The sequence below is a fragment of the Barbus barbus genome, assembly GCF_936440315.1.
Source record: "Barbus barbus genome assembly, chromosome: 19".
NCBI classification, from domain to species: domain Eukaryota; kingdom Metazoa; phylum Chordata; class Actinopteri; order Cypriniformes; family Cyprinidae; genus Barbus; species Barbus barbus.
Window position 1 is genome coordinate 4667338 of NC_136747.1, and position 25869 is coordinate 4693206.

A 25869-nucleotide genomic window follows, 5' to 3' on the forward strand; every position below is an offset into this window, starting at 1 on the left:
TTTTATACACAGTACACAATCATTCAAGCATGCATTATAAGAATGTGAAACAGTATATACATTACACAAGAAGATAGATTTTAAGGCTTTAGCATTCCTGAAGGCGTATTTATCAAAACTGTGGAACCCCTTTTCAGTTTAAACTGACTGTAGGAAAGTTGAGCAGTTGGAGGCTCTCTCAAGTGCTTTAAAGGGCAGTGCTGTTAACACGCTCCGCTGGCAGAATAAAACTGTCTGATCTGTTTATCTGTGGAGTTTTTCTTATTTCTGTCATTATTATTGGGATGCTTGGGAAATCCCTTAACTGATACTTAAACAAATTGTTTATATACACAAAGAGCATTAAATGTGTAGCATTAAGATTTGTATCCTGTTTAATGAACCAGTTTTATCTATCTTGCTTTATTCAGCCCTTGTCTGGCTTTTGTCTGCTGACAGCTTAAGTGAGTTTATCCAAGCACAGCACTTTTGTGTGTGTGTGTGTGTGTGTGTGTGTGTGGGGGGGTTTGTATGTGAGTGAGTGAGTGAGTGTTTCACTGCAAAACCTGGCTCTGACTGGCACTTAACACAGCCTTTTCTGTCCGTCTCAGTGCTCCATCTCTCTGATCCCAGACTCCCACACATACAGATAATACGAGCCACATCATGTCCTATATGGATAACTCCCTTATCCTGAGAGATTTAATGTAACAGCGTGACGGGGAGTTCTTTTTGATTTACCTCTTTGTTTTTTTTCCTATCTCGATGTCTACATACACTACCGTTCAAAAGTTTGGGGCTGATAGGATTATTTATTTTTTTTATTTTTTTTAAAGAAGTCTCTTTCGCTCACAAGGCTGCTGTTATTTTCTAAATATACAATAAATACAGTAATATTGTGAAATATTATTACAGTTTAAAAATAACAGTTTTCTAATTTGGATATATTTTAAAATGTAATTTATTCCTGCCATGTAAAGCTGAATTCTCAGCATCATTATTCCAGTCTTCAGTGTCAACACGATCCTTCAGAAATCAGTCTAATACTGTATGCTGATTTGATGCTCAAAAAACATTTAATATGATTATTACATTAAACAGTTGTGCTGCTTCATGTCTCTTTGTGAAATCCATGATATATTTTACTTCAAGATTCTGATTAAATGTGTTAAATTAATAAAAATAAAATGTCTGATCAATTTAATGCCTTCTTGCTGATCTTATTGACCCCCAACTTTTGAACGGTAGTTTATTTTTTTCACTGACCATCAAAAAGCACTGGGTACTTAAACCAAGGAATATGTTTTAGTGTCATAAGCTTCCAGTTCACAGAGACAACAACGACACACAGACAGTAAAAATAAGATGAAAATACGAAATACACATGTAAATATAAATAAGCAACAATAATAATAATTGAAACATAAATGGATGTATATACAGCTGTGCAAAAGATGATAGAATGGGATAGAATAGAAGGAGATGCAGGGATGTACAAGGATAAGCAGAAGCTTGGTTTTGTGCTCAGTGACCCATTTTTGTGTTGTTTTTGAGGTTTGTGTTTGGATTATTGTACGGTTGGAAGATCTCAACATGGCCCTTTATAAGATTTCTAACAGAGTCAGTCACTTGTTGATTTTTTTATCTGTTAGTATTTGATAGAATCCATGATGCCATGTGTCTAAACAAGATGTCCAGGAAGCCATGGCTGGATAATTTCATGTTCATAATCACCCTTGGATGCTTAAAATTGTGAATATTAATGGGAATATACTTCAGAGATATTTTATTCATAAGAATTTCTAGGGGTGCCAATAATTGTGTCTAACGTGTATTAGAGAAAAACATTTATTTCATAATGATATTTCCCCCCATTTTAAATTCTTATTATCCAATGAAAGGTTAGATTTTTGTGAATTTTTTTAATAAAAGATCAAAAGCATTAACAATGCAGATTAATTTTCACAGCCGCCTTTGATCATATTTACCAAGGGTGCCGATATTTTTGGCCTTGACTGTATATTTTTTTCTCATTATCACAACATAAAAGAGTCTTCTCATGATTTCGTCATAAACACCCAACCCGTCATCTGACAGCAGCACTAATTAAGTTTCATACTCTGCTGTTAGGAGTGCTGTACTTTTGAAAAACAAAAAATAAAATGCACAAATATTATGAAATTACTTGGTAATATACGGTTACTGTGTTGACAGGACCATTGCTAGACCATTTCAAAATGTTAAATGCACAGTAATACAGCATCTTTCTATGTTAAAAAAAAGGCCCAAAAATAACTGTTACAATTTTGTTGTTGTAGTCAAAATGTATTAGCACAACAATCTCTCATTATGGTAACTCCTAACCTTTTGTAAAGGAGGCCTAGAAACTCTAAAAAATATTTTTTGCTCATAACCAAAAAAAACAAACCAATTTTTGAATAAAAAAAAAAAAAAGATGATCATGATAAAACAACAATTTTGTTACATTATAATGAAAAAAAAAATAATGCATGACTTCTTAGATCGATAAGTAATATAGTTGTATTTATAGTTTGTGCGATTAAACCTCACATGTATGGTTACTTTTCACACTGTATGGATGACTTCATGCATCCACCCTGACTCACCTGTTGATTTGAAAGTCATGAATTGTTCAGAATAAGTAAATTTTGTTAGTCTCCACAGTAGATGTGAAGGTACAGCCTCATCTGATGACTTTATTTTATTCATTCCTAACGAATACACAAAGTGACATCTTTGCTAAATACAATGTTCTGTTCACAACATGTAAAGTATGACTTTGCATATTCTCATTAGATGTTACGGGGCAGTAGACGTGACTATGACTATACCAACCACATTACAACATTGCGTTGCATAATTAAATTTCTCATCACCATAATTGTCTGGAATTTTTCATCCCGCTTTGGTTATGCCTAGCTGTTCAGCATCAGTGTAAGTATATACTGTGAACGGTCTTCATTTCACTCCCACACACCCATCAATAATCAGCCTGTGCCGCCACCTCACTATCTATCTCCCTCCCTGTAACCTGAGTTCTCTGTGATGTCACTTCCTGCCAGTCAAGCTATCCACCTCAGCCCCTACTCATGTTGCAGCCACTCTCAGGTTACACTGCACCGTCTAATGCATTTTGGGAAATGAAGGTGTGTAGCAACCTAAGGTCAAGACCCTAAAGCCTGGCTCCCATCTCCTCCGGTCCCCGGCACTGGGAATGAGCAGCATCCCAGCCAGCTGACGTGCTTCAGAGGAGCGGCTTATGCTATTTATGAAGTCAAGGCTGCTGGGAGGGAGGGACCTTCAGGAGTTGTTGACTCAGAGCGAGCGAGGCACCAAAACAGAAGTTGTGAAGTAAGAAGGAGGGACGAATGAAAGAGGCGAGCACGAGCTCCGACATCTAGGATTACAGAGAATAGTGGAACTGTGTTTGCCGTCCCTGCCGCGGGCCCCGGGACAGGCAGAGGACGGGCGCACCGGACGCAGGGGTACAGAGCAAGATTATGGGACAGGGTGCCGGCACTCAGACTTTAAACCCGAACCCTGCCTACATTACAGGTGAGTAACTTCAGACGGGACATGGATTTCTGAGTATGAAGATGATGGGATGCATTTAACGTGCTTTCTCACGGCTTGCCAGACCTGTTTTGGTTTTTCCACGGGAGGGGATCTGGTCTTATTGCTTATGCATACTCATGCCAACTGCACTAGTCTGAGCGATCGCAGGTGCACGCTTATCGACGTAAAGGAAGGAGTAAGAGACAGACATGGGCAGGTGGGGTGAATCTACGCTGAAGGAATGTGGCGATTGTGCAATCAGACATTCTCATGTTTCTGTCAAACATGCTTCCTCTTGTATTAGACCTTACCGATGATATGAGAACGTGTAGCTGTCTATTGCAGTTTCTACATGGCATCTTTTTAATCATGTTTGACCATGTATGTCATGTGTGCAGCGGCGTTAAAGGAGAAAGCCTGTTTGTGCTGTCTGTTGATTCAAACTGACTCAAGTGGTTTCTTGTTGATGCCGTTTCCAGCTCTGAAAATCCAAGCCAACATGCAGCCTTGTCTTTCTTGTACTGCGTCAAAACGCTGATAGAGGCTGTGGAGCTCATTCATAAGATGATTCCTACCTAAATGCATTGAAAGCATCAGCTTGTGTAAGAATGCTTTCATGAATGATTTGCAGAAATTCTTTCTGAAGGAGATTCTGAATTGTTACGCTGTTGCTGCTGTATATGCAAAATTTCAATGAGCCAGTTCGAATAAAAACACTCAATACTTCAAATTAATTTGCTGTGTATCCAAAAAAGGATTCCATGCCGAGATGCTGGCAATCTTCTTTTTATTACTATAAACTGCAAAAAAAGTGCATTTTAAAATCATTTAGAACTAGCACACATTGAAGTCTGCTCAACTTCATCTTAACTTTACAGTGTGTTGAATGAACTGGAAATAATGTTGACTTGTTTCTCGTTTTTGATGGGACTGATTGATGATTAAATTGATTTAAATCAACCAATTATATTTGAGAGTTGATAAATGTGTGTACTGATGTTGTGTGACAATGTAGTTTTCTACTGTTTGACATGTTACCATTGCCTAGTGTGCACAGGATCAGATGGTTTTGTTTTGTTTTTAAAAATAATTTTAATGGCAGCAGCATTCAATTCCGAATGTAACTAATCAAGTACATCCAACAGTCAACTACGGCATTATAAATGTATTTTAATTTTTAAATGCACACACACACACACATTTCTGTACATCCCTCAGTTTCAGACAAGCACCTTCTGATGGCTTATGTTGTTTTAAGGTGTTGCCGTGAATCTTCTGTTTGTTCTCTTTCAAATGGAATCACGTGCCATACTCTTTTCTCACTTAACGTTTGATCATTGTAGTAGCGCGATCAGTTCTTCCATTGACTCTTGACCTCTGTGTTTATTTACACACACAGTGTCCTCGACGTCCGTGTGTGATGTCCTCTACCATTATCATAGCTGTACATTACACTCAGTGAGTTCAGGCCGTTGACTCTGATCCGATTCTCATGCATGCCACTGATATGAGAGGAATGCACAGCCTTCCTGAAACAAAGAGCTTATTGAGGCTGAGGCAGTGCTTCGTAGAAACATTGATTGTGTGTGTGTTTGTCAGGTGAAGATCAGTGCTTGGTGTTGTTGGGTTAATTGTGGCCTGTGCTTTGGTAGTGTTACGTTCACTTTCATTACTTTAGTATTCTGTTTTATCAAGGTTGTGGTGTCATGACAGTGAGCCACCTTGTCTTCTCTTGTCACTATGCCCTTCGTTTTTCCAAACAACACGAGGACAGTGTGTTTTTTTTCCAGTAAGTAGACCAAGTAGACCTAATTGGCACACTGCAAAAAAATGTTGTTTGTCTTTTTCCAGCCAAAATATCTAAAAATTCTTAAATCAAGAAGGATTTTCTAGACAAGTAAAAATTGTTTTGTTTTCAAAAAAAGCAAGTCAAAATTAAGCGAGTTTTTGCTAAATAATCTGCCAGTGGGGTAAGCAAAATAATCTTATTTCAAACAGAAAACAAGATTATTTAGCGTGTTTGTTTCTCTGAAAACAAAACAATAATTTTTACTTTTTACTGATTTAAGAATTTAAGATATTTTGGCTGGAAACAAAACAAAAAAATTAAGTAAGAAAAGCATTTTTTGCAGCGCAGACACTTAATGGGGAATGTGTAGGACTTTGTAAATTAAGGTGTATAAGAGTCTGCTTTTGGATGCCATGTCATTGACCAGTCAGAAGTGAGCTTTCATCATATAAGTGAGTTACAGGGCTGAATGATTATATACATTTTCACTGAATTTTCATAAAACAATATGCGATCTTTTCACGGTCACAGCTAGACTTCAGAGGAGTTTGTAGTTTTTGACTCAAGGGTGTTTTTGAATATCTCCTTTAAAGGTTTTTCCTGTTTTTGTTGGAAAAATCCCGTTTGAGTGAAGTAAACTGGTCTGTGTGCTGTCAAACCCTTGCCAGATCAGTTAAGAGCATCTAGGCCAACGGAGCTGCCAAAACCCATAAACATTCCAAAGCACCCCGTGTGTCATACACAACCTGCCTTGTCTTGTGTCTTCAGACCAGTTTAACGGTCTCTGTCTCATTATTCATGCTAAATAGGCATCGTTTGCACACTGAATAACGCAGCCTTCTCTTTCCTATGTTACAACATCCTAGCATTTGTTCAAACAAGGGGAAAATGGCAAGTACTGTGGAATCTATGGGGCAAGCAAAGAGGAAACAAGAACATCTTTGTATTTTTCCCTTTACTCAAAAACACATCTAGTTATGCTTAATTTTACAATTTACTATCCAAATTCAGTCCCATGCAAAACATGCTGGGTACTAGAAATTCATTGTCCAGTTATGTTAACAAATTGTTGATGTAGTCCAAAACAAACTGATTAAGTTCATTTTAATTTGATAGATTTAAGCAGATTAAACTTAATGTTTTATCACAATTAGGCTAAATTTAGCCAGTAGTAGTACTAGTAGTAGTAGTAGTAGTAGTAGTTGTAGTACTAGTAGTAGTAGTAGTAGTACTAGTAGTAGTAGTAGTAGTACTAGTAGTAGTAGTACTAGTAGTAGTAGTAGTCGTAGTCGTCGTAGTCGTAGTCTAATTAAGTAGTATTATGTTTAGGGCTCTGACCCAACAAACAAAACAAGTCTGAAAACTGCTAATGTCTGAAATGGTTTTATCAGTATCCTGATGCAATGCTGAACTCCCTTTACTGTTTCTGTTTATAAACTAAAGGTCTAAAGACCATTATTATTTTATTTTATAGACCTTAAGTAGTATTGAGCTCTCTGTTTTACCACAGTAGCCACCACAGTTACCACTTACCAACAGGATCTGTGGTTAGTGTTGATCTTTATATGCTGGTTAGATCTGTACTGTCACCAGCTGAATGTCTGAAATGCACATTAAAGGATTCCTGCGGGATGTTGTGAAACACCGTGAAACTGGCCTGGTGGCTTGATGTGCCATGATTAGGTCTGGTTATGGCATTATTTACAGAAACACATCTTTATACATTCCATAATGTAATCTGTGCTTATGACTACAGGTAGAGGGATTAGTAGCAACAAGACTTGTAAAAATCAGCTGGGTGTCACTGTGTGTAAACTGTTTGGTGGTTTGTAAATCGCACTGAGCTCATGGCTTGTTTGAGTAAGAGTTTCAGTGTCCATATAATTCTCCTGAATCAACTGTTGTATCATGTGAGTCATGAGGCTGTTGGAAGTTGTAATTGTTTTGTCAATCCATTTTAGCAAAGTATTACACTGTTATCCGACAGACTATAAATGCTTAGGCAATTACAGTTACTGTGGCAGGCATGTACGAAGTCTTATCATAAGAAACAGAGTCTGCTTTCTTTTTCTCTCGCTGTGAATGTGTAGCAGTGCAGTGGGTGTGTTGTGTTACTCGGGTTTCTGAAGTGAGACAGTGGCCGGCCAATGTGCTAGTGTTATTATTTTCACATATGTGACCCTGGACCACAAAACCAGTCTTAAGTCTCTGGGGTATATTTGTAGCAATAGCCAAAAATACATTGTATGGGTCAAAATGATACATTTTTCCTTTTATGCCAAAAATCATTAGGACACCAAGTAAAGCTCATGTTCCATGAAGATATTTTGTACATTTCTTACTGTAAATATATCAAAACTTTGCAAAATATGCATTGCTAAGAACTTAATTTGAACAACTTTAAAGGGGATTTTCTCAATATTTAAATTTTTTTTCAGATTCCAGATTTTCAAATAGTTGTATCTCGGCCAAATATTGTCCCATCCTAACAAACCATACATCAATGGAAAGTTCATATTTATTCAGCTTTCAGATGATGTACAGATCTCAATCTCATGACTGGTTTTGTGGTCCAGGGTCACATATATGATCAGTGGTAACGTCTCACTGTTATTGAACACGTGCTTTGACCGTCATCATGCTTGGACATCCTGTAGTTTGATTTGCATCGTTTGTTGAATTGTGTCTAGAGTATTCTTACACTCTTGGATTGGATATATGACAGGGTTCATTGTGGAAAATATTGTCACGTAACACAAATAATCCACAGAGCCGTTTAATTCATTTTGGTGGTGTTTGCTTATTCTGACTAGTATGCTTTGAGACGCATATCTGAGATTTGAATACGTTTCAACACTGCTTTCATATGACAGTTTGGTATTAAATAGCATTCGAATGCTATTCAAATGACAAAAATGCTAAATACATTCTGCTTTACGTTAACATAGAATGTGTCACAGGTGTGTTTAACAGTATTTTACAGCTGTGCACAATCTTAGAATTAGTTATTTTAATTTGACTTTGTCTTATTTTTCCTTGTTAATGTCTGACACATTTCAATTCAAGTTTATTTGTATGGCGCTTTTCACGATACAAATCGTCGCAAAGCAGCTTTCCAGAAAATTAACGGGTTACACTTTTTCGATAGTCCACTTTAGACATTCTACTAACTATAAGTAACTTTGTAACTACGTGTCAGCTACATGTCAACTAATTCTCAGTAATTTGCAACTACATGTCTACTAACTCTCAGTAGGGTAGGTTTAGGGTTAGTAGAATAAGTTGACATACTTGCAAAGTTTCTCATACTCCGTATGTTGTATGTTGTGGACCCATCAAAATAAAGTGTTAGAAGATATTAAGCAGACAGTCTACTAATACTCTAATGACTGCTAGTGAACTATCGAAATAGTGTTACCAATTAACGTTTCTACATTATATTTATTAGTAGCTGTGGTCAAGTTGATGTCCATATGGCAGAAATGCACAGTAAAAATCATGCAGTTAGTTAATGGCATGTAATCAAACAAATAATGCATGATAAAAATACAAAAAGGCCTGGAACCAACTTCTCTCTTTTTCCTCCTGCTCCTCCCCAGATGATGAAGTGGATCATAGTGTGCCAGACAGTGATGGAGCACCTCCAGGAGCAGGAACCCCTTTGGCGAAGAGCAAGAGCAAGTTCCCCAGCCTGGGCAATATCTTCAAACCCTGGAAGTGGAGGAAGAAGAAAAGCAGTGACAAGTTCAAGGAAACGTCAGAAGGTCTGTCGATTACTGACTGTCAAACTACACTAATCGAATGCAGTCGTATTATAATGAATACAGTTATATTATAATGCTGATTCTTTTGAAAACTATTTTTTGGAAGTTACAGTAAAAAGTTTTGATTTGTTATTAATGAAACTAGGATTTAGGATTCTCTTAAACTCAGTGTCTTTCAAAACAAGTGATTGTGTGTCTGTCTGAATGATCAGTGTTGGAGAGGAAGATGTCGATGAGGAAGCCCAGAGAGGAGCTGATAGAGCGAGGGTTACTGAAGGACGTCCCAGAGAATGGTATGGCAACCTAGTATGGTCATGTGTCTCATTGTTTTGAACTTCATTGATCAAAATCTAATTGCTTGAAAGGTTTTGTGAGATTCATTCCATCATAAACAGAGCATATTTGTATGTATCGTGCTGAATTATCATTAACGTCACAATGCAAAAACTTACTTTTACTGTAAGGTTATAAAGAGTTTTTGCATTGTGACGTTATTTTAATGACAATTCAGCACGATACATATAATTATGCTCTGTTTATGATGGAATGAATCTCACAAAACCTTTCAAGCATAAAAAAAATGCTCTGGATTCTTTTTCTTTATGGTGGTAATTCTCTTGACTTTTCCATATTGAAAATGCATAATTAGCTGCAATGTGGTGTTTAAAACTGGTTCACAGTCAATGAAGACCAGGATTAGTAAAGTCAGTGAGACAGTCCAACATCAGAAAAGAAATGTCACAGCAAGGGGGCATGCTAATGTTTTGATTAAAGATTATGAGAAGTATTTATTATTTATTTATGCACAGATAAATCATAGTCCATTCCAAGAGAAACCAAGTCCATTTTGATTTCATGGTGACTTTAAAATCATGATTTTTAGTCCTGGAGAAGCCAATGATAAAGTCTTATAATATATAAGAATAGTCATGGAAAAATGTGTAGAGAAAATAAATTTTTCTAGAACATTATACTGGCTAATAACATCTTATGAAACAACATTTTCTTTGACCTTTTCATAACCTGGAAAAGTCTTGGAAATTTGTCAAAATGTGTGAAACCCTCTTTTGAGTGTCTGTAATATTGAGTTTTGCATCATTTTTTACTTTTAATATCCAGTTTGACACATTGTTTTTCTTTGTTCTGTTGTATTCTGCCTCAAAATCCATTATCCACATCTGTTTCAGAGAGTAATGACGTGAATCACAAAGCTCCTCCAGTGAAGAACGGCCACACTGCTCCAGTACCTGGAGAGCGCAGGTCAGAGACAGGGTCAGAGGTCAAGGCACCATCGTCACGGCCACAAGGAGAAGAACAGAGGAACAGCCTCGCACCTGAACCAGAGCGCCGCAACCGAGCGCCCTCCGACGTCAGTCGCAACCGTCAGCCGCTGGACGTGGACGCTCGGATGCGGTTACTGCCTGAAACAGACCGACGCAGCCGACTGGAGTCAGACGTGGAGAGACGAGCAGGATCTTTACCGAGAGAACGACAAGGACAGGAGGAGGGACGTTATCGGCGGGACGAAAAAGACGAGAAAGCGAGTAGGGACAGAGAACGACGGGATAGAAAAGATGACAGGGAAGGAAAAGGCGAACGTAGAGATGACAAAGACAGACGAGACAGGAGGCCAGATAAAGAAGACTGGCATGGAAAAGGTGAGAAAGATGAGCGTGAGAAAGAGAGGAGGAATGACAGAGAAAAGCGGGAAGAGAAAGACTGGAGAGAAAACAGGGACAGGAAACAGCCACGAGACCGGGATCACGAAAGGCGGGATGAGCCAGAGAGAATAGACGAGCGAAAGGAGCAGAATGATAGGCGAGAGGAACGGGATAGGCGCGAGGAGAGAGACAGAAAAGACGAGAGAGAAAGGAGAGATGTCAGGAGGCCAGAACCCATGAAACAGGTGTCTGATGGGAAACTCTTCCGGCCTCAGTCAGAACAGGACATGCGGCCCATTCTTCAGAAGTGCTCGTCTGACATTGGACAGAAGATCCGGCCGGTTTCAGAGGCCATTCAGAGCAGCACACTGCCACGATACACACCTGCAGAAGAGGAAACAAGAGCTCGGACAGGTAAAACTCTCTCCAAGCTCACTTCATTCCTGACACTACATTTGTGGGCTCAGAAAACGCAATAAAGGCATCACTCAAAACTGTGAGGTTTACTAGAAGTTTTAATATTCACATACATCTATGGCTGGATAAATTATTAAAGTATATACTTTTTCGCTGGAAAATAGAATAAAATTTGAAAGTTCAGACTTTGTTTCATATCAAAAGTAACAAAGCACAAAGTTATAACGATTATTCGCTGGGTGGCGTGTTACAAATAATGTTTAGTGAAGTTTTGTTCATGCATCAGATCTGATATTGAACACTTAAATAAATTGAAAAACAAAAACAACAATGGATTTGGCAATAAAATCAGAATTCAGCACTAGAAGTCACATTTTGGGGAATTTCTGCAGGTGAAATCTAGTCATTTCAGTAGGAATCTCACGATGAAAGAAGTTCAGTATCGGTGTGTCTCTAGTATTGACAATCTAAGATCAAAACTGAAAGTGTGTGTTTTTTTATATTTGTCAAAATAAACCTGGACCTACAGTATAGGTCTGTAACAAGAGCATTTAAACTAATTGGCATCATATTTTCATAACTTTTTTTTTTTTTATTGCCTGCCACCTCTTATTAGCTCTTTAGCCTGTCTGTCAAATGAATGGGATCATAATAGACGTTAGTGTGGTATCCATCAAAGTCTTGTTTTTGCTATCAGGAGACATTTACAGTAGTGTCAAAAATACATTTGCTTAAGCTCTTTAAAGCAGCTTATATCAGGTTCTTGTCAGACAGCTTAGCTGTACATCCGCTATTTCAAGAGTTTGAGTGCTGATCAAACAGTTCATGCAGTTGAATTGCTAGATCTGCAGAACTTCACTATGCACTGTTTTGCTCATGGCACAGCGATGGTAAAGACCCCATGAAACGGCTGGATTCCTGTATTGGCTATTGAAGGATATGTCGATCGTGTAGCCCTAAGTATACCTTTTAAAAGTTATTTTTGTCAACATTGGGCATATAGATGCCCTCAAAACGCAATACTGCCATTTTGAATTCATGGGGTCTTTAAAGCGCTCCACTGTCACTCTGTTCACATGCCATGCCTGATTTACCCATGCCTGTGCACTTTTGTGTGTTTTGTTATTTGTGTTTATGTATGTTTGTGCATGTGTCTTGTGCTCACCATTAGGATCAATGGGTGTGCGGTTTGTTCCTGAGCCCAAACCTGCACCAAGTGCCTCCACTAAAGACTCCCAGCCACCCTCTAAAGAGGCCATTCTCCCTCCCAAATGGCTGATGGCTTCTTCCTCCTCCTCTACTGAGACTGCTCCAGTCCCATCCTCCTCTTCATCGTCATCTTCATCATCGTCATCCTCTGCTCCCCCCATTGCTAAGCCGCCTCCTCGGACTGTGTCTTTAAATGTAGACGACTCCTCCCGAAGTAATCCCATTCCTCCCGTAACAGCAGGAGGCCGTGAAGCTCCGCCCACTGTTTCCGCCCACTCTACCCCTCCCACTCTTCCTGCCCACTCGACTCCTCCCACTGTTCCTGCCCACTCTGCTCCACCCACTGTTTCTGCCCACTCGACTCCTCCCACTGTTTCTGCCCACTCGACTAATCCCACTGCCCCCTCCCACTCTACCCCGCCCACTGTGCCCGCCCACTCCAACCCTCCTGCCCCTAAACAGCCGCCAGTGCCCCCTCCCAAACCCGCCCATCACAACAGCAACACTACACTGCAAGGTGAGTTGGTATTCGTCCTGTCAGCTTTCACCCCAAAACTGCAACTGTGAAGTATATGGGGCTTCATGCTGCTTTCTTGCGTAGACTGCACTGTGCAGAATGATAAAAGCAATACCCGTTCAAAATGTCATAACCTAGCAGTTTTCCCACGCCCATGGAAAACATGGGTCTATCAGCTGGGGTTTAAAATGGTGATTTCAAAGCCTGGAAAAGTCAGAAGAAATTAATTACAGTCTTTCTATAGTCAATGTCAGTTTTTCTATGATTCTGGTTATCCTTGGCTATAACATTTGTGACTAGACTTGAATTCTAAAAATCATTATGCAGTAGGATTTTAATTACGAATGACTGGAAAATCCTCGTTTTAAAGGTGTGTGGGAACTGTATCTAGAGTAACTGGTGCTAGATTCACCAAAGCTTAAGAAAAATCTTAATAAGTTTCTAAATCATTTCTAAGTTCATAGTGCAATTCTTGAAAACTTCTTAAGTTATCAAATATTTTCTTAAGAATATCGTATTGTTTTCCTAAGAAGTAAATTATTGTTTTGTGATTGTTGCTGAAGACTTGCTGATCAAGTCCATACATCTCAAAGGCCGTGTTTTGTGCTGCCTTCAGATTACCACAATAATCATATTAAGCACACTGCACACTATTTACGATGTGTCATAAATCCCAGGATATGCCACTATTGTCTGCACAAACATATTTTGTGTTACGTGTAGCCTATATTATGGAGACAGATTTGATGTGCTTCTTATGTCTTCTGCATGCTTTTTTTCAGTGGCTTTCAAAAAGTGGGGACAAAATTATCTTTGAAGCGGTGGGGGCATGTCTCACCTGAAAATTAAGTGTGAATGAGTAAATGTGTCGTATGTTTGTGTGTGAGTGTGTATTATTAGAGTGAACGCATCCTGTACAGTCATGGCCAAAAATATCGGCACCCTTGGTAAATATGATCAAAGAAGGCTGTGAAAGTTATTCTGCATTGTTAATCCTTTTGATCTTTTATTTTAAAAAATGCACAAAAATCTAACCTTTCATTGGATAATAAGAATTTAAAATGGGGGGAAATATCATTATGCAATATTTTTCTCTGATACACATTGGCCACAATTAATGGCACCCTTTTATTCAATACTTTTTGAAACCTCCATTTGCCAGTTTAACAGCTCTAAATCTTCTCCTATAATGCCTGATGAGATTAGAGAACACCTGACAAGAGATCAGAGACCATTCCTTCATCCAGAATCTCTCCAGATCCTTTAGATTCACAGCTCCATGACGGTGCTTCTTCTCTTCAGTTCACCTCACTCATTTTCTACAGGGATCAGGTCAGAGGACTGGAATGGCCAGCAGAAGCTTGGTTTTGTGCTCAGTGACCCATTTTTGTGTTGTTTTTGAGGTTTGTGTTTGGATTATTGTACGGTTGGAAGATCCAGACATGGCCCTTTATAAGATTTCTAACAGAGTCAGTCACTTATTGAATTTTTATCTGTTGGTATTTGATAAAATCCATGATGCCATGTGTCTAAACAAGATGTCCAGGACCTCCAGCAGAAATATAGGCCCACGACATCAAAAATACTGCAGTATATCTCATTGTACACATGGGGTACCTTTTATCCCTGTGTTCACCAAACCCATCTTGAGTGTTTGCTGCTAAAAAAGCTCATTTTTTAGTTTCATCTGACCATAGAAGCCAGTCCCATTTAAAGTTCCAGTCGTGTCTGATAACTGTCTGATATGCTGGAGTTTGTGCTTTGTTTTCCCTCGTATTTATATTTCTGTGAAACAGGAAGCCATGGCTGGATAATTTCATGTTCATAATCACCCTGGAGTGCTCAAAATTGTGAATATGAATGGGAATATACTTCAGAGATATTTTACTCATAACGATTTCTAGGGGTGCCAGTAATTGTGTCTAACGTGTATTTGAGAAAAACATTTATTTCATAATGATATTTCCCCCCATTTTAAATTCTTATCATCCAATGAAAGGTTAGATTTTTGTGAATTTAAATAAAAGATCAAAAGGATTAACAATGCAGATAAATTTTCACAGCCGCCTTTCATCATATTTACCAAGGGTGCCAATATTTTTGGCCATAACTGTATATTGGCTCTCTTGTAATTATAAAATTAAAAACAAGTTCCCTATTTGAGTAATTTCTGTAGAGTTGTCTCTACAGAAAGTAATATCAGGCATACTCATAATGACTGATCATTGTTTACATGACCAACTATTGATGTCACTTCAGAGTACTCATGTACCGCCACCCCTAGTAATAGTAATATTTATTATGTAGCTAGCTAGTGTTATGTTGTAATGCTTAATATTTTAAACCACCCAAAATATTCTTTAAACATCTTACCTTTAGGGGGTTTAAGACCTGTTGAAGGTTATTCTGGCTTTAAGAGGATTTAGTTATTTTTAAGTATATTATTTTTTAGGAATTCAAATTTTGTCTTTAGAGCAATATTAAGAAAAAAGGTAAGAACAGTGCTTTTGGGAAAACAAATATTTCTAAAGTGTATTCTTAAGTTAGAAAATAAGAGGAAAATATCAGTTAAGAACATTATTTTGTTCTTAAGAATGATTTGTGACTCTTCTGTTCAGTACCCAGTCATGCAGCACTGCACTGTAAACAGCTGAGTCTGGACCGGAACCATATATAGTGTACATGTCCCTGACTGTTGTGCATTGTCTTCCTCACGGATTGCCATTCTGTAGATAGTTTTCCATGCACCACCTGCCTGTGTGGTCATACTGTGCTTTCATTGTATCAGTAATCAGTTATATTGTTTACTGTTCCGCGGTGTATTGTTTTGACTCAGTACAGATTCATATTTAATCAGCAGAGCTTCATTTTATGACAGAGACATATGATTTAGATTAAAACATTACCGTTACTATGTAATTCAGACTTATGCAGTTATGCTTAAAGCTATTTTGTTTATATACTAATTTTCTATCGAATAAAAACATACTGGTAGCACTTTACATTAACGTTCAATCTGTTAACATTATTCAATGTATTAGAACTATACATTAAACTTACTTCTAGATTAAAGTTAATATTTTTTATAAAAATATATGAATTAATTTATAATATTAATAATATACATTTATTTATATATATATATATATATATATATATATATATATATATATATATATATATATATATATATATATATATATATTTATTCAGCTTGTTAACACTATTAGTGTATGTAGAAATTAACATTAAATTAATAAATGTTGTAAAATATTATTCATTGTCATTTTACATTTCATATTGCATTACTTTTAATCTATAAAACCTTACTGAAAAGTGTTACTTACATTGGCTATATCATCCTGATTTAATTTATCAGGACTTTTGATAACCTTCACAAAAACTAATGTACACTGTAGCTTTCATGGGTAATATAACAGTCCCATAGCAGTGGTAAAAGTCCTATTTGTTATAACAGTGGTTTGTAGTTCATCATTCAATTTCTTACACATTCATAATGTAGATATTTGTATGGCATTAGGCAAAGACATTGAGGTGCATTATGGACGTAGGTCAACTACACGCAATACTCGTGTCACTTTCATTGACTTTTTTAATTGCTACTTACAGCTTTTTTTTATGGGATATGTGTGTTTGTAATGTTTAGGACAGTGAAGAGAAAAGGAAAGTAGAGGAAAAGAGAGGAGAAGTGCTTTGTGTACACATGGGCATCACAGCTGTACATGAGAACTTTTTTTCTTAATTTTTCCCTCATTAGAATCAAGTCATTTAGTAATAGATGAAGGCCTGTGTGTTTAGTGAGCCAGGTGTGTTAGTGTCTGTTGCTCCCTCCCTCTGAAGCAGAGAGACAGATGAGCGCTCCATTGAGATGGGCAGGCTGAGACATGTCTCTGTGCTGTTTGTGCTGCTGTGCTGGCACACTGTTCACTGAGCAGCTTCATATCTCACACACACACACACCTGTCTCTGAGTGCTGCAGCGGCCCCGGCTCCAGCCACTTCTGAGGAAACACCGACAGCTACACTGAAATGCAATGTTTGCTGTCTGACAGGTTTTAAATGTACCGTTTCACAACAAATCATACAAAAATGGCCAAAGTAATTGCACCTGGGCAAAGGATGGCAAAAAGTGTGTGTGTGCGTAATGTTCCTGTGGGACTGTAGTGTGTCTGTTTGTCCTACATAGCAGCTGATGCTCTGTCTGCTCACAGATATGAGAACTCCCTGTACTTTTGTCCTTAGTTTTTTTTTGTTATTAGTACAATAGAGCAAAACAGAGACCGCCCACTTTTCTAGCCACCTGGGTTCCGGTTATATTTTTCCCATATCATTTTCTCCATAGACATTTCCGAAAATCCTTCAGTCAAGAATTCTTAGCCATGGACCAAATGATGAATGAAAGTAACCTGTCATGAAAGTAACCACCTTTATATTTTAATTTAATATATTAATTTGTTTGATTCGTTAAATCAGTGAGTTCAGCCCATAATTTGCTGCAGTAATATGCGGTTGATTTTCTATAGTTTGTTCCAGTGGATTTTGCGAACTGATTTAAAGTAGAAGAGAGCTCACACTGATGTCACTGAGGGAAGATAACTTTAGACATGTCGTGGCCAGTGGCATGAGAGGCAGGCAGCAGCTGCCCAAGTGTCAGAAACCCAGCACACACCATCCCTGTCCAACAGTATCCATTTATAGATGCCCCTAGATACCAGGACAATGTCATTTCAGTTCTCGTTCTAAAACAGTTGAGAGTCTGAGATGATAAAAAATATTAAAGGGGTCATGAACATGATTATTTTTTTGTACTGTTCTCTGAGGTCCACTTATAATGTTATCAATATTTTTACATAAAAAAATCATAATTTAGAAGTAATAGGCTATTTTCTGTCCAGTTTTTAACCCCCCTCATCAGATCGCTATGTTTGAATAGACGTGGCGGATTGTAGACTCGGAAGTAAACGCCCACTGCTATGATTGGCTAATAGGTATGTTTGACAGTCTATGTCCTTCACAGATGGACGATGCTGTGATTTAGGTTATAAACACATAAATACTCAGTACAAATCAAAGAATCTGTTTAACAGACAAAGTAATAGTGAACACGTAATAAAAAGTTACTCTCACTTGTGTTACAACATTAGTTGTAGCATCGTCTTTTAGTTTTGATCCTTCTGAAAATCCTGTGTCGAATTGTGCCTTGTTTGTAAACGAATCCACAGTAAAATGAAGTGAACAAAGGACCAAGTTCTCACTGATGCGGTCTGGATCTTAATTGAAATGAAAGTTCCTCCATTCTTTTCTAATGTTATGATCAGAAGGAAGGCAATTCAAAGACAGTTTTTTTTTTTTTTTTTCATAGCATGGCACTAAATAGCATCTTGTCGTATTTTAAATGATCTTTATCATTTGGTTTCTGCGTAGACCTGCGTTTTCCTCTCTCATTATTTACACTATCGGTGAATCAGTGGGCGGGGCTAAACAGGCAGCGATGTAGAAGCAGGCATTGATCATCTTCTTTAGAGGTGGGGTTTAGCTGCACTATTACATCTTAAAATGGCACATTCCACAACCTGTAGTTTTGACTGACTGCCTTCAATATAAGTTGTTTTTAGACAAACAAGAAAGTTTTGAGTTCTGAAACTTACAAGATGTTTTAATACAGGGCTGTCCAAACTCGGTCCTGGAGGGCCGGTGTCCTGCAGAGTTTAGCTCCAACTTGCCTCAACACACCTGCATGGAAGTTTCTAGTATGCCTAGTAAGACCTTGATTAGCTGCTTCAGGTGTTTAATTAGGGTTGGAGCTAAACTCTGCAGGACACCGGCCCTCCAGGACCGAGTTTGGACAGCCCAGTTTTAATAGTACAACTACCTCTTATATGTCAAAAAATCAAGGTGAATTTTGATTTCTCAGTTCATGGCCTCTTTAAAACTGGAAACTGGATTGGTTAAATATAGCATATTACCGATTGACCCAAGTGTTTCCTCCCAACTGGTTTATACTGGCTTCGTTGTTGGATATTTTGCTTAAAATATTCACTTGTATTTAACTTATATTTTCTTACCTCATTTTAGCTCAAATTATTTTTAAGGCTTTACATTTGTTTTGTAGGTTTGACTTAACACAGTTTAAGTCACAAATATCCACCAGTTTAAAGCTGAAGTGTGTCTTTCTGGACCCCAGATAAAACCATGAGATGCAAATAATCGTACGCATCCTACTATTTTTCATTGTACTCTTGCTATTGGTTGAGTCACAGACTGACATGTTGGGATGCTCTTACTTGGAGTATAAACTTGCTTACAAAAAAAATAAAAATGTCATCAGTTACTCACCCTTATGTCTTTCCAAACCCTTAAGTCTTTTGCTCATCTTCAAAGCATTTTAACGAAACCTGATTGATTTCCATTCCACCTCTAAAAGTCCATTCTGCCAAAACTTTGATATTTCAAATATTTCAGAAGGACACTGTAATAAAATCCAAATGAATTGAATGGTTTAATCCCAAGTTTTCTAAAGACTTGATTTAGTCTTTTATTCACATATAGTCATTGATGCAAGAACAAATTCGTTGTTTTTCACACAAATGTTTGCGCTTCCATTTACCATATTTGATGAGCTCTATGTATGCGTGTTGCTCAGCATTTATAGGTAAATAAAAGCCCAAGTTAAATCTGTTCACCACATCAAGTGATCATATCTTTGGATGACTTGGATTAAACCACTTCAACTATCAAAGGTTGGACAGAAATATGTCAGGTTTCATTTTAAATATCTTCATTATAAAAGTCTAATGCGTTTGAAGTAACACGAGGGTGAGAAATTGACAGATTTTTCATTTCTGGGTGAACTATCCCTTTAAGCACTTGGAGGTTTTATTAGGTGTCACCTGTTGGACTGGACCAGTGTCCCAACAGTGCGTATGATTGTTGTTTAAGATGCTAAAAACACATTTCCCTTCATCCACCCCAAAGCTTCAACGTTACAAAGATATTACAAAGCTCCACCTCCTCAGTACTGGACGAGCTGGAGACGACAGGCAGAGTCTGGAGTCTATCTCTCCCTGCCCACCTACCTCAGCCAAAGGGGCACTCAGCTCTGCCCAGGTAGCCCTGGTGCCATCCCGTCCCATACCAGCTGGCATGCATGCCCTAATGCTTTAATAACCTCACAGAGTCATGCTTGATTTCACACCCATACTCAAGATCTCCATGATCCTGCTCCAAATCACTGTGATTATTGAGAACTAATGAATGGAGTTCAGTTCATCCTATTCAAAATATATGATAATTGTAGGTAACCATGATTGAGGATTAACAGAATAAGACGGCAACAAAGATTAAATTCAGAATCAGTCTGGATGACATCTGAAAATGTACATTTATACTAACATTTCAACCTCTTGGAGAATTAAAAAATTGTCACTGAATAGCAGATAATGAGTGGCAGAGGTTTTGACATGGAACTGGTCTTCGTGTAAGGTTAAGATTTTTGACATTTAGCCCAGAAACACACTTTACACAAGTGCACAATCTCAGAAATGAATGCTTGGCCAAAATGCAAGTGCATACTTTACCTGCACTGTCGCAGTACTCAGGATAAGAGTTATTTTCTTAATGTCTGTGTATTAACATCGTATTAAGAAACTAATTAGGGAACATATTAGATTTTATTTTCATTTTAACTAGCTTGCTCAGAAAGATTATCTTCAAACTGTTGCTCTGTCATGACAATAGTTGGCCTGATAGAGAAAAACATCCATTGAAGTAGAATGTTTAAGGCCTGTTCAGACCAAAAACGATAACTAATGTCAACTGTATACACCAGTAGACGTATATTATTTTCTGTTTAAGCACACACTGCAGTTTTGTTGTTTACTGCTTTAAATGTTCTGGCTCTTTAAAGTCGGGTGGATTCTGATTGGCTGTCATTGATTTTATTATTCATCTGGCGAAAAAAAAAAAAAAAAATTTGCTGTTGTTAAAGTTGTGATGTGGACTTCCCAATTGTTAACAATTACTTTATAGTTAACGTTACATTTGCCGTCTTCAGTGTGAACAGGTCCTACATAGTCTCTTGTGGCAGCATTCAGAATGTAACTCATTTCTAGCTTATGTTCATGAACTTGCATAGAGTGGTATGTTTTAGACCTTAATATTGAAACTCTTCATATTTACAATATTATCTGTATAATCTATCATCTCAGAATATGAAATCCCTCCCCATCCTGTACTAATACCAGTTTGATTAATTCCATGGCATGCAAATCAATGTTTAAGCATCCTAGCTTGACACTTTCGTACAAACTAATTTGTTGTTGCCACATGTGCTTTAACCCTCGTTTCTATGTGAAGTTCATTTTGAGAGTGTATTGTTTATTTTTACAGTGGATCCCTCCCAAGTCTCGGTCCCAGTCAAGCGATCTCCTCCCATTCCCCCAAAGAGGATGACTCCTGTGACCAAGCGCCACTCAGACAACTCTTCAACCAATCACCCTGAGCCTCCACCCCCAGGTCCCGCCTCTGTTCCGGTCCCAGCCCCTGCTTCTGCCCTGGCCCCTGCCCAATCAGATGACAGCAAAAACTCAGAAGCACTCTCTCCTCCACCAACCCATATCCCTCCATCCCCTCCCCGTGCCCAACCGCTCCCTGAGGTCCCGCACGTGCAGCCGCCCAGCCCCACCACAGAGCCGCCCTCGCAGCCGCCCTTACCTCTGCACGTACGCATCCAGAGAGCCTTGAACAGTCCTGGTCCGGTCCAGCCCAACCTGGAAGGATCCCAGCGAGCTCATTCGCTTCTGTTTGAGTCGCCACTGGACTTTCTGGCTGACGCCCCAGGAGGGGGGCGATACTCCCTTCCAGTCACTATTGAACCTCTGCGACTGTGAGTGTGCAAATCAGTTTATCTCAGAACACAGTGTTCTCAGCTTTTGTATATTTATAACAGATTGTTACTTTTTACATCCCAAGAAGAGAAATGTTGCCTAGTATTATGCCACTTATTATGTGAGCTGGGTAGATTACTTACAAATTGTAATCCGTTACTGATTCCAAATTATATGACAACATTGTAGTTAGTAACGTAATCCATTACATTGCTCATTTTAGGTAATATAATCAGACTACATTTAGATTACTTTTTGATTACTTTTGAGCTTTCTCGTTTATCACTTTGATTTAAATAGGTTTATATTGTACCATATTGATCAAAATACAAAGATTTAGAAATTATATTCCATTATTTATTATGCAATTAGCAACATGGAGTGCATTAAACATTACATGACATCAAGGTTTTCCAAACTGGGGTATGTGAAATAACTGCAGTGCAGGGAGTTTTTGAGTATAATGAAAAGCTAATAATTAATTAAATCATAAAAATTTTAAATTAAATCTTTTTAAAATCAATCAAAATTTGAAAAATAAGAAATGTGTATGTGTGTGTATATATATATATATATATATATATATATATATATACATACACACACACACATACATACATACAGTGGTGTGAAAAAGTGTTGGCCCCCTTCCTGATTTTTTGCATGTTTGTCACACTTTAATGTTTCAGATCATCAAACAAATTTAAATATTAATCAAAGATAACACAAGTAAACACAACATGCAGTTTTTAAATTAAGGGTTTTTTTATGAAGGGAAAACAAGATCCAAACCCACATGGCCTTGTGTGAAAAAGTGTTTGCCCCCCCCCCCCCCCAAAAAAAAAAAAAACATAACTGTGGTTTATCACACCTGAGTTCAGTTTCTCTAGCCACACCCAGGCCTGATTACTGCCACACCTGTTCGCAATCAAGAAATCACTTAAACAGGACCTGCCTGACAAAGTGAAGTAGACCAAAAGATCCTCAAAAGCTACACATCATGTTGAGATCCAAAGAAATTCAGGAACAAATGAGAAAGAAAGTAATTGAGATCTATCAGTCTGGAAAAGGTTATAAAGCCATTTCTAAAGCTTTGGGACTCCAGCGAACCACAGTGAGAGCCATTATCAACAAATGGAGAAAACATGGAACAGTGGTGAACCTTCCCAGGAGTGACCGGCCGACCAAAATTACCCCAAGAGCGCAGCGACGACTCATCCAAGAGGTCACAAAAGACCCCACAACAACATCTAAAGAACTGCAGGCCTCACTTGCCTCAATTAAGGTCAGTGTTCATGACTCCACCATAAGAAAGAGACTGGGCAAAAATGGCCTGCATGGCAGAGTTCCAAGACGAAAACCGCTGCTGAACAAAAACATAAAGGCTCGTCTCAGTTTTGTCAGAAAACATCTTGATTATCCCCAAGACTTACTCTTACTCAAGGGAAAATACTCTGGACTGACGAGACAAAAGTTGAACTTTTTGGAAGGTGTGTGTCCCATTACATCTGGCGTAAAAGTAACACAGCATTTCAGAAAAAGAACATCATACCAACAGTAAAATATGGTGGTGGTAGTGTGATGGTCTGGGGCTGTTTTGCTGCTTCAGGACCTGGAAGACTTGCTGTGATAAATGGAACCATGAATTCAGCTGTCTACCAAAAAATCCTGAAGGACAATGTCCGGCCATGTGTTCGTGACCTCAAGCTGAAGTGAACTTGGTTTCTGCAGCAGGACAATGACCCAAAACACACCAGCAAATCCACCTCCGAATGGCTGAAGAAAAACAAAATGAAGACTTTGGAGTGGCCTAGTCAAAGTCCTGACCTGAATCCTACTGAGATGCTGTGGCCTGACCTTAAAAAGGCGGTTCATGCTTGAAAACCCTCCAATGTGCCTGAATTACAACAATCCAAAATTCCTCCACAGCGCTGTAACAGACTCATTGCAAGTTATCGCAAACGCTTGATTGCAGTTGTTGCTGCTAAGGGTGGCCCAACCAGTTATTAGGTTTAGGGGGCAAGCACTTTTTCACACAGGGCGATGTGGGTTTGGATTTTGTTTTCCCTTCACAATAAAACACTTCATTCAAAAACTGCATGTTGTGTTTACTTGTGTTATCTTTGATTAATATTTAAATTTGTTTGATGATCTGAAACATTAAAGTGTGACAAACATGCAAAAAAATAAATAAAATCAGGAAGGGGACCAACACCTTTTCACACCACTGTATATGTGTGTGTGTGTGTGTATGTATGTGTATATATATATATATATATATAACGCTAAACTTTTTAACGCTAATTGAGCATTTGATTAGGTTTGACCCCAACTTCTTGCCGTCATCGCAGTGCGGAAGGTAATCATTGCCTTGGTCCCAATGTGCACACTATCAATCCTAAATTCTGTGAGATTAGTGATTTTAAATACTATTTAGGGCAGATAGAGTGAATAGTATGCACATTGGGATGCAGGGATTGCGTGATTATGAGGCGCCGGGCTCGACGAAAGTGAAGCGAATGCGGAGTGAGTGAGAGAGAGCGAGTGTGTCCGAGAGAGAGAGAGAGAGATGAGTACTCATATTTGATAAGGGTACAGCGAACCAGTGTTGCCAGGGTCGCGGTTTCCTCACACATTTGGTCTATTTTGAAAATACAGTCGCAGGAAAAATGACAGAGCCGTGGGTTGCGGTTTTTTGGGCTACTTTTATAATTTACCTCGGCCGCCCAAAGTGTGTGTGTGTATGTATGTATATATATATATATATATATATATATATATATATATATATATATATATATATATATATATATACATATATATATATATATATATATATATATATATATATATATGTGTGTATATATATATGTGTATATATATATATGTGATCGCAAAAGGAAGTTATTACAAACACTTGATGGTGGTTTAAAGTGAGTTCTGAGTAAAAGTGTGCTATTAATCTGATAAATTGTCTTATGTAGCATGATGCTAATGTTAGCTCTAATGCACCTGCAGAACAGGTCCAATTCTTCTTCATAATGCATTTTATCATAATACTTCATGTAAGGTCACAAGAAAATGTTTTGTTGTATTTATTTAGAAATACTTTTGATAATAGTTGGGTAAATGTATTCTGGGATTGAAGCGATGTGGCTTGGTAAACGTTTTATTGCCAGTATAAAGGCTCATAATGGCTGAAAAAAAAAAGAAGAAGAAAAATGATTATGTCTCATACCTGGCAGAGGTGTGAGAGGTTCTCTTAAACTAGTTTGTCATGCATTCCTTTATTTCAACACATTTACAGGTAAATCCTAGTATTTTAAATTTGCGATTAAAACAGTCCCCTCCATAAGTATTGGAACAGTAAAGACAAAATTGCTCTGTTGGCTGTGGAGTCAAGACATTTGCAAATATGATTAAAAGATGAATATGAGACAAAACTACAGAATGTCACATTTTATTATTAGCCGTTTCAACACATACATGTTTTACCAAATAAAAAGAACAGCACTTTTAGAGTTCATCCCACTCATTGATGTGAGCATAAGTATTGGGACAGTTGAACATAAGGCAGATATAAAAGATTAAAAGCTATTATTTAGTTGCAGATCCCTTGCACACAATCACAGCAGTGAGTCTGGGACCCATAGACATCACCAGACTCTTGCTCTCATCCTTTGAAATACTTTCCCAGCCTTTAATGCAGCCAATTTCAATTGTTGCTTGTTTTGGGGAGTTTCTGCCTTTACTCTCCTCTTTAGCTGGTGAAATTCATGTTCAATCAGATTTAAATCTGGAGATTGACTTGGGCAATCTAAGACTTTCCATTTCTTTGCTCTTATAAATTCCTTGACTGAACTGGCAGGGTGTTTTGGGTCATTGTCCTGATGCAATATGAAGCACTTCCCAATGAATCTGGTGACATTTTCTTGAATATTGGTAGGCAAGATGGTTTTGTACCCTTCCAAATTCATTCTGCTACTGTCATCATACATTAAGTCATCAGTAAAGTTGAGAGGGCCTGTTCCAGAGACAGCCATGCATGCCCA

General features: G+C 38.0%; 1 protein-coding gene across 10 annotated transcripts in view; it reads left to right on the top strand.

The window, feature by feature from the left end:
* Window positions 1-25869, top strand: part of LOC306885313 (phosphatase and actin regulator 4A-like) — a 52978-nt gene that overhangs the window by 15395 nt on the left and 11714 nt on the right. For 2 of the 10 annotated variants that reach the window (XM_079441760.1, XM_079441759.1), the window contains 6 exons: window positions 8944-9108; window positions 9321-9401; window positions 10296-11183; window positions 12358-12912; window positions 19908-20039; window positions 21321-21816. In XM_079441760.1, the coding sequence (XP_079297886.1) occupies window positions 8944-9108; window positions 9321-9401; window positions 10296-11183; window positions 12358-12912; window positions 19908-20039; window positions 21321-21816 (2317 nt within the window). Of the gene's footprint in view, window positions 1-3312; window positions 3556-8943; window positions 9109-9320; window positions 9402-10295; window positions 11184-12357; window positions 12913-19907; window positions 20040-21320; window positions 21817-25869 lie in introns of those variants that run through there. The other 8 variants (XM_079441765.1, XM_079441764.1, XM_079441757.1 and 5 more) reach the window with 7 other exon arrangements.